General features: G+C 45.7%; 1 protein-coding gene across 7 annotated transcripts in view; it reads right to left on the bottom strand.

The window, feature by feature from the left end:
• Window positions 1–9,244, bottom strand: part of SPATC1 (spermatogenesis and centriole associated 1) — a 40,973-nt gene extending 31,729 nt beyond the window's left edge. For all 7 annotated transcript variants that reach the window (XR_014566769.1, XR_014566770.1, XM_083748982.1 and 4 more), the window contains exons 1-2: window positions 8,394–9,244; window positions 7,420–7,680 (exon numbers count right to left, since the gene is read on the bottom strand). Coding sequence is in view for 5 of the 7 variants with exons in the window: in XM_083748982.1 (XP_083605108.1) it covers window positions 7,420–7,680; window positions 8,394–8,580 (448 nt within the window). In the remaining 2 variants the exon portion in view is untranslated. The remainder of the gene's footprint in view (window positions 1–7,419; window positions 7,681–8,393) is intronic.
• Window positions 9,245–10,408: the final 1,164 nt, after the last annotated feature.

Raw genomic sequence — 10,408 nt, 5'->3', positions numbered from 1 at the left:
TATCCCTCCCTAGCGCCACCCCCTGTACCTAACCAGAGATAAAATAGCACAGCCATTTACGGGCTATGCCCTGTATCCCCACGTCGGCGAGGCGGTGGTCCAGAAGCTCATGATCAACCATGTCAAAGGCTGCTGATAAATCTAAAAGAATCAGCAGTCCTGGCCTGCCTCGATCCAGTTGTCTACGGAGATCATCTGTAAGGGCGACTAGAACCGTCTCGGTCCCGAAACCAGGACGGACCCTGGACTGAAATGAATCTAAAGCCAATGTTTCCTCCAGAAACCCACCAAGCTGTTCAGCAACCGCTCTCTCAATTACCTTACCCAGATATGGAAGATTTGAAACTGGGCGGTAATTGGATACATCTAAAGGATCTAGTGAAGTTTTCTTTAAGAGCGGACACACCACTGCTTCCTTCAGCTCCCCTGGGAATATCCCCGTGCCAAAGGACAAATTGATAATTTCAACCAGGGGGGTCTGCACGACATCTGGGCACGCCCTAATCAGCCAAGATGGGCACAGATCGAGGAGGCAGGTGGTGGGCCTACCAGCTTGGAGGAATCTGTCCACATCAGCAGGGAGTATCCGATCGAAATGGTCCAACACTGGACCCAAAGACAATTGAGGGGCCTCCAGTTCTGTCACTGTATCTAAATTGGCAGGGAGGTCACGGCGGAGCAACAGGACTTTCCACAAAAAAGCTCATGAATGCCTCACAGCTGTGAGTCAAATTTGTGCTTATATTTGTCCTTCTAAGGACGTTATCGACCTAATTATTCTAAAAAGTTGTGCCGAGCGAGAGCTAGCGGATGCAATGGAAGCTGTAAAGTAAGATTTCTTAGCAGCTTTCATAACCATCTCATAGGCTTTCATAAGTGTCCTATAAGATGTTCTTAAAGCTCCGTCACGAGTCCGTTGCCATACTTGCTCTAGCCATCTGAGATCCTGCTTCATTTTCTGGAGCTCCTCGGTAAACCAAGGGGCCCGGTTTTGACAGGGCCGCAGAGGGCGCTTAAGCGCGATCTCATTGATAGCTGCCAAGAGCCGGTTATTCCAGTCCTAGACAAGGTCATTAATGAGTTCGCCAGGAGGAGCAGGGTCCCGCAAGGCCTGACGGAATCTATCAGGATCCATCAACCTTCATGGGCAAGCCCAAATAGGCTCGCCACTCAAGCAGGGGAGGAGCGGGAAGTCAATCTTGGCTTTCAGAGCATAGTGATCAGACCATGGCACTTCCACAGGGGGGAGCATGATCACATCTATGCCAGCACCAAAGATCAAATCTAGTGTGTGGCCTGCTTGATGAGTGGGGCCCAAAACAAACTGGAAGAGCCTAGTGTTGCCATGGAAGTCACTAGGTCCAGAGCCTGTGAGGAGGGGGTGGCATCGGCATGGATGTTGAAGTCTCCCAAAACCAATAGGCTTGGGAACTCCAAGGCCCAGCCCGCCGCCACCTCCAGCAGGTCTGACAGGGTGGCAGCCGGTGCGCTGGGTGGTCGGTACACTTGGCCAGACAGCCAAGCTCTCCTTGGTGCCCCACACAAGACCAACACATTCAATGCCAGAGATCGCTGGTGCTGGCAGAGCTCTCAAAGAGCAATTCTCCCGGATTAACAACGCTATTCCTCCTCCCCCGACCCGCAGTCCGCGATTGATGGAGGACAGAGAAACCTGGGGATGTTGTCTCATGTAGGGAGACTACTTCACCTTAAAGTACCCAGGTCTCCGTCACGCAAGCCAGGTCAATCCCCTGCAATACAAAAAAGTCACGCATGGTGGTGGTTTTATTGCCTATGGACCTGGCATTGCACAACACCAATGACGGAGGTGGGTAATCCCTGCTCGCCCTGCCCTTGTCCCTTGGAATGGGGAGTAGATTGGAAGGGGTTTTTCTTGAGGTGTTCACAAAGTAAAGGAAGGATTGAACTCTGATTAATAAGAATACACACAGAGGCTTGAACCAGCAAGACTCTGGGAAGGGTGTGTATAATAATCTCTGCGTGCCTCCAGCCCCTGGCCCAGGTCGTTTTATTCACAAAAGAGCTTTTTACAGAGTGTTCGTAAGAACCAATCAGATTTCTTCTGAGCATTTCAACAAACCCCACGTGGGGACAATGTTAAACTACAAACACTAGTTAAGCGTGCATATATTTGGGTAAATGAATGAAAACTACAAAGGAGTGCATTCAGCAACCCCGGAGGTTGTAAACAATCAATACACATGATAAGAAGAATGGCCAGGAGGACAGCGATCATTATCACCTTCATGTGAGATCTGTTTCCTGGCCCTAAGATTAACATCCTAAGATTAACATTTCAGAAAAGCTCCATCAAAGAAACTTGACCACTATCTTTATGGCCCAGGATGCCTGCCTGGCGACAACTGGGCTGCGTACTTGACTTGTCAAGAAAGAGGAATGGACGGTAGAGGAAATGGCCAGAGGTGCAGAGGGTTGTGGGATTTGATCAGAAATTATTGCCAATGTATCAAACCCATTCAACACAATGCATTCATTGTGGACACAATGGCTTGAGGCATATTTCATAATTCCTCATAGTAATCCCACCTGACCCCACACTCTGGATATTTGCACTCCTATAGTTTTTGCCTGGCACCTAAAGGTGTATAATCAAGCTGCCAGGCGAACTTCCCTGGGGAGAGCATCCCATAGACAGGGAGCCACAAGACCCATCCTTGTGTTGCCACCCTCCTGACCTACTGAGGAGGGGGCACACAAAGGAGGGCCTCAGAAGATGATCTCAGGGTCCGGGTAGGTTCATATGGGAAGAGGCGGTCCTTGAGATATTGCGGTCCTGAGCCATTTAAGGTTTTATAGCAGAGAGAAAGGGAAGATCTACATCAAAAACAACAGGGAAGAAAGATTGTGATCTGCTGTCCCAGTGGATCCTGCCACCTGAGGCGGTTGTCTCAACTTGCCTCATGGGTGGGCCGGCCCTGACCCCACTTCATGTTGTAACCAGTCCAAATGGGTAGAAGTGGCTTATTGCAGGGAGAGCAGAGGGCTGTTGCCCCACCTTCTGGGCCCTTCCACAGTAGGTGTTTCCCCGTCCGTGTGGAATTCTCACTCTTTGTCCTGTAAAAGGTGAGTAATAGAATGTACTCACAGAAGCATGGAAAGTGATTTCACCTACAGAAAAAGAACTGTATTTCATCCACTGACTTTCATGGCTTATGTGTGAGTATATGTGTGTATGTGTATCTGCGTATATCTGTGTATATCACATCATACAGGACAAGTAGCTCAGCTGTCATATGGTATTACAGACTGTTCTAATATTCCCCACGCATTTAGAACTTTAACAATAACCAATAGCTAATTACAATTTTCCCAATAGTCTTTCATGCATGCATGCATTCAGCCTTTATTGGCTCATTGAATATCTCAATGGTTTCAACTGTATTTTATTCCAAGAAATTTGGTTAGTGACTGAGGTAAACACTGCTGGGTTCTCTTTATTCAAACTACCTGCCCACAGACAATTCTCTAAAGGTCACCGCAAGCTGGCCTTTTAATATTAATCAAATTCGGTCTGCCATATGAAACAATTATTATTGGCACATCCTCCTCTATCCCAAACTTTCCTAATAAATATGGGTACTAAATAGGTAATTTTGATAAATGTTTACCTCCCTCCCTCAGATGATGAGATGAAACACCGTTTACCTTCCCTCCGCAGCAGTACCTATTCATCTACTTGCACTGGCATGCTTTTGAACTGTTACGTTGGCAGGAGCTGGGACAGAGCAACGGGAGTTCACTCCGTCACGGGGATTCAAACCGCCAACTTTACTATCTGCAAGCTCAAGAGTCTCTGTGGTTTGGACCACAGGGCCACCCGCATCCTATGTTCTTTATATTTATGTTCCAGTATTAACTTCTCTATTGGATCTCGTACAGAAAAGTGGCAATTCCCATTTACTTTCGACTTTGCAGTGCAGACCAGCAAATAAAATCTCAAAGCCTGGTCATTCAGAACAAACCATCTATAGTGTTTTGAAAAAGATTAGGTGGTCGACTTCTGGTTTCCTGCTATGAGATATGGCTGCCTCCCAAGAGATCGGACCCCCAGTCATGCCAGTAATTCAGGGTTAATATGTGGTGCTCTGGTCCATGGGGTCACAAAGAGTCGGACATGACTAAACAACAACATGTAGGTAATTAGCCCTGCTGCCCCCCCTGGTAGGGGGGGCTGCGCTGCGCCACCCACAGATTGTCCGTTATCTGCCTTCCGCAACAAGATGTGGGGGCAGGGGCACTGGGTGTTGACCACGGCGTTTTGAAAAGGATTAGGTGGTCAGTGCAGTCTGAAGGCGTGATTGCCAAATTCTTGGACTCGGATAGAATGTTACATCTGAAGGCAACCCTTATCAACTCACACTATTAAGGTAGCAGTATAATCTTATTCTCAATTAATAGACCACTGCAGTACGATAGCTAAGCCTGCATCAGTGGCCCTCCCTAATCCTTCTCCTTGGTTTGACTAGGAATGCTATACAGAGAAAATATTACTCAGAACTTTGTTTAGGGACCTTCACCAAAAAGGAGATATAACAGATTTTAAAAACTATTTTATATGTAGGAAGCTAAATAATGATCTTATTGCTAAGAAAAAGAAAATATACTATCAAAATAAATGGACACATTTAATAAATGCAATAAAAATGAACAATCATAAATCCTGGCAAATAAATTCTGGCCATCGGAACACCAATTCCCTTCTAAATGTATATGCTATTCCCCCTCAAACCTAGGTGAATTCCTTTATTTAAAAAATTAAAATATTTAATGATTCACCTTGTCTTCTATCTAATGCTGACAAGCTTGTTCCCTCAAATATACCCAATTGGCCATTGGTAAGCTCAGATGAAATTATAGAACTAATCACAGAACTAAAACTTGCCAAGGTCCCTGGCTCTGGCGGGATTTCTGTTTGAGATTTTGAAAAAGCATACAGAATATTACCACTTGCCAACCTATTTACGCTTACAGATCAACATGGAATTATTCCAAGATAGTGGTTAACTATTTTTATTGGGTTTTTGATAATTTTATACATATAAAACAACAATATCAAACATTAAAATGCAAAGTTCTTTTGAACCTTCAGATCTCCTTCCCCGCCTCCATGAGTTCCATGTTTAAGTTTTAATTTGCTGCATCTTTTACCATTATCCATCTATTATATAACCATAATTACCATAAATAATTCCACATTACAAGTGTCATTACATCCCTGCCAAATTATTCCCATTAAAAACATACATACAATCAAAACGATCCATTAAGAACCATACAGACAATCACAATGAAAGCAGCATAGCATCATCCCTCTCATTAAAAGAAGTCAGTTCTCAAAAACTGTTGGAGCTCAAAGGTGCAACAGTTTTTTGCCAGCAGGACAAGGAGGGAGCCAGTCTAGCTTCTCTAGAGAAGGAGTTCCTATCTGCTCCTGCACCTTCTCCCAGGTGCTGCTGAAATGGTGTGAGCCAATCTGAACTTCTCCTATGGTTTATTCATGTAGACCATGATAGCACTGTTGGTATAAACTTGATTCTTAATATTCTTAATAGAAAATACCCCTCAGCGAACTTTCCTGATGCTGATCTAGTTCTTATCTCTGATGCCTCGGAAGGCTTTCAGATCTCTTAAGATTTTATGTAAAGATCAGCACAGCAATCTGGTGTTACCAGCAAAAATTTCATTTTCACCTGTGAAAAGGTTCCATGTAGACAATGATACATAAAGTTAGAGTTCAAGAAACAAAGGTAGCCAGTTAGTTATTTTTCACTCGGGCCATAGCCCTTCTACACCCAATTAAGTAAACAAATTAGGAATCAGGCTGGAACTTAATAAGAAGCGAGCAACAGAACAATAGAATATAGGTATTGTAGGAATTACTCATCCCAAAGACCTCCTCCCCTCTCCATAACCTAAATGTGGCTGGAAATCATATTTAAACCCCAGGTTTTCAGGGCTTGGTTAGTTCTCACAAGCTCCAGCATGGATCCCCTTATCACTCCATGCTCTCAGGGACCAGCCGCACCCTGTGCGTGGCTTCCTTCGCTTTCCTGCTTCACTTCTAGTGTGACAAATACCCTGCCCTCTTTAGGCTTTGAATAGGGATCCTTCTTTCACTCTTAGACCAAGGTGTGCATGTGCTGTAGGAGCTGCTGCCTGCTTACATGCTGACTTGGCTGCCCGAAGCAGCATTCGTAAGCTCTCATTTCATGTAACAAACCAACCTTGCTTCATTCCTCTTGTCAGTGGGCATGAGGGTAAGGGTGAGTGCATATTCATAACAAACACACGTTATAGTTCTACAAAAGGTCCTAAACCTCTTTGTGGTGAGTGTAGGAACACACATGGAGGTAACACACATCTTGTAACACTGCTTCATGCAGAGATGTGGGCATGCCCAAGAAAATGCCCAGTTGCTTCATGGCCACCCGCTTCCCTTGATCTGCGCAGCTGAAGGGACGGGTGTTACTGGACAGAATCTCAATGGGATTTACAAGTGATCAAATCTTCCCAATGCTCCCCATGGTTTTCATTCTTAAAAAACAGTGTGTTTTAGAGCCAACTCCCTGTCTAAACGTCCGCCAGATTCATGAGGATATGCCTTTACTGAGTTGCGTTTCCAAGGAATGTCCTCTGCTGTCCTGGACAGGTGTTATAATAGGGTTCCATACGCAGATAGATGTTGTATTTGGGCAACCACAGGTGGAGAACATCCAGCATGATTTATTCCAGTGCCCACTATACTCAGAACCTGGCAGAAGCTTTCTAAATCCTTTGTCCAGGAAAGCTGTCTCTCCCTGGCAGAGAGGGGTCTCTGGCTGCTCAGGGATGCTAATGCTCCAGTTACTTATAATGTGGCCCTCTTTGTGCTGGGGACAAAAAAGATCAGGAAGAACCTGGACAAAATTGCAGTGAATTGTAAGATTCAGAGGCCTAAATAGGAAACTCTTCTATGCTTTGTGGAGTCCCCAATCAAAACGAGCATCTGCATGTTATGATCTTGATGGTTCAGGCAGTGGCTCTGCTTTCTATGTATAGTTATATAGATATTATATAGATATTTTCCCCCTCATAGTATTTGTATAGTTTCGTTGTGGCCTTTGGCTAGTCCAGTAAAGCTTATTTTGATGACGACAGCACAGCTGAGACCCAGGACCCCGTGGACCCTGCTCAGTACCAGAATGGCAACCCAGCAAGAGAGTCTTGCATTGCATGCTGCTTCATTGGTGCCCCTAAAAAGATCCCCACCTCAAGTAGCCACTTGAGCTGCTGGTGCCATGCAGAGGGCCCATCCTGGCACACACACCAACTCGCCCCGTGCCACCAGCCCTGCCTCCACCCGCTAGCCATGTCCCTGGAGACGAGACTGGCTCTCACCTGTCGTGGTGTCAGGAGCAAACCGGACGACCTGCAGTCCTGCTGCTCTGTCCGTCAGGTTGAGGGGCGTGGACACCCGTGTGCCAGGAGGGGATCTTCTTATCATCGTTCCACCCGCCGAAGAAATGGTTGAAGAAATGGTGGAAGGAGTGTTCTCGCTTGGAAGCCTTCGGCGTACAGTCACCCTGAAGTTGGTGTTGGGGGCGAAGCGGGCTTGCTCCCAGCTGTGGCTGTCCTGGAAGGCGTTGTTGAGCATCGGATCTGTGGGGTTGAACAGGCAGGTTAAGATGAGTCAGAGTCCCCAGCCGCAAGCCTGTGAAGCCCTTAGCGATTTGGGACCCACATTTCTGAAATGTGAGTTAATATCTGCAGATGAAGCTCTCCTAGGAAGGGGGTTCGGTGTAGCAGGAACTTCCCCAGCAGCCCCCCGGCTGTGGAGTCGTCTCCCTTCTGAGGTGCAGCCTTCTCCTACATTCCACCTTTGGGGAAGGGGTGGAGTGCCTGATGGATACTTCATTTTTGCTTCCAGTGCCTGTTTTATTTGATTATTGTTAGTTTTATGGTGGTGATTAATTCACTTCGCTTTACATTTTTATTGTTAATTGTTTACTCGGCTTTCCCCAGGGGGAAGAACAGACTAGAAATAAAATTTATAAATACATTTCCCCAAACTCACAATCCCTTTAGCTGCCAGTATTCCCACATAAACTTCTGTTTGTTTTTAACAACTTTCACTGATTGTTTGGGATGGGGTGCTAACCCTCGTTTTGGGAAAACATTTCGTGCTCTCTCCTCCTCCGCATCTCAGAAGCAGTCCTGCTCCTTGGATTGTGCCCCTCTGCAGACCACCTTCTGGGGCTCCTCCTTGTCCCCTAAGGCCTGAACCCCCCCCCCCCCGTTGCTCTCCAGAGTAAGATCTTGCCTGGGGGACCAGCCTGCCTCACAGGAGCCCCCCCATCAACTGTAGCACTTACTTGTGGAATCAATCCGGGTAGATTCAAACTTGGGGATCAAGTTGGTTTCGTTGTACTGGTTCCGTAGGATAGACTTGAGCTCTTGGTTCTCCTTGAGCATCTGTATGAGGTGCTTCAGCTCGTCATTTTCTGCCACGAGGGCATCAATCTCCTTTTTTAAGTCGTCATAGCGAGCGAAGATGGCCATCCCCTGCGAGATGTCTTGGTGCAGGGATAGTGAGCTGCCTGGGAGTGCCCCAGAAGGGTGTCAGGGTGCCATCCAGGTGTTCAAGCTGCCATAGGATCCCCTCTCCTTGCCACTGCTAGCCAGGGAGACAAGCAGGCAGCCCAGGTAGCCTGGCGCTAGGGATGACACGGGCGGCGATTGTGATGCAAGCAGCCCTGAGTGTGCTGGAGCTCTTAGGAGCCCTGTGGGGGAGGGGAAGAGAGGCGGGCAGGCAAGCTGCAATAGAAAAGCAGGGCGGGCATCGCCATCACCCAGGAAATTCCCTGTGCCCTGTTGACCAGCTAAGGCCCTGTATACCTGGAGGTCACCTCCATTGTCCAGCCCAGACCCTGATGTCCAGCTCCAAGGGCCTTCTGGCAGTTCTCTCATTGCGAGAAGTGAGGTTACAGGGAACCAGCCCGAGGGCCTTCTCGGTGGTGGCGCCCTCCCTGTGGAACGCCCTCCCGGATGAAGTCAAAACAGATAAACAATCATATGACTTTTCGTAGACATCTGAAGGCAGCTACGTTTCAGGATGCTTTAAATGTTTGATGTCTTGCCGTACTCTTTATATTTTGTTGGAAACCGCCCAGAGTGTCTTGGGCAGGGTATAAGTTAACAACAACAACAACCACTTTGAGGGTTTTTTTTTTTTTTTTTTTTGCAATCAATGTGTGTATAAATGTGAAATAAAGTAAACAAAGCCACTTGTCCATTTTCCTTGTCTTTTTCTGCACATTTCCAGCTCTACAATATATGGCAGATGCACTGCATTCCAAATGTAGATACAAACGGGACGGTCAGTTTTTGCTGAACAGACCGAACTCCCTTGGAATGTGGCACCAGCTGCCCCCGTGTGGCCTCCATGGGGAACAGCAACTGCCACCCCAACCAAGTCAGGACCACGCGCAGCACCCTTCGCCAACACTCACACGTGTGCCAGATATTTTATTAGTATTTTACAGTAACTTGGTATTTTACATAGACATAAATAGAAGTATATTGATTTCCAGTGAGCTAATATATTTTAGAATAAGTAAACATAAGCAATCAATAATAAATAGAGTTTGTGGTGAGCCCACGGGGACTCAAGGTTAACAGTTATGTTATAAAAAATAGAAATATACACCTTTACATTAAATGTGTACGATCAGATAAATAACTAGACCTCTGAGTAGTTTCTGTCAGAGAATATTCCCTTTCTCTGTCAACACAGACTCTCAAAAACGTTCTCGAAGCACTGGGCAGCCTCACATGACATGAAATAGATTCAGATGCCTTTCTTTCTGCAATTGATCATGGAGTATTGGCTATAACGTAATCCAAGTGGTGTCAGATACCATCTGGTTAAAGCTTTGTTTTTTTAAAAAACAAAACACAACAACTTTCAAATTCACTGCCTAGAGTTGTGCAGTGAATTTCTCCATTTTTCTGTCGGTATACAATAAATTTGATTATTTCCCATTTTAGTTTTTAATTACGTAATGAGGATTAATTCTCTGATTATTCACATAATTAACCAACCCATTTTTTGTGATTGCAGTTTTTTGTTTTTGTTCTGTATCTGTAAGGTTTTCAAAACTGTTTCAGTGATGTATTTTAAATGGTTGTCAAGGACTTGAGGAGAAAGGGCATATGGGTGGATAGATCAATAAATATTTGAGACCAATAACTCAAGAACTCATGCCATCTCTGCAGTCTAGATGTGTTATGCCTTATCTGTAAGTTTTTCATAAAAAGTCAGTTATTTCCAATCAATCTCACATTTCAGCTGGTGAAAAACAAAATTCCTTCCAGTAGCACCTTAAAG

Source organism: Podarcis gaigeae, assembly GCF_964106915.1.
Source record: "Podarcis gaigeae genome assembly, chromosome: 7".
NCBI classification, from domain to species: Eukaryota; Metazoa; Chordata; class Lepidosauria; order Squamata; family Lacertidae; genus Podarcis; species Podarcis gaigeae.
This window is presented reverse-complemented; position numbering and strand designations above follow the sequence as displayed.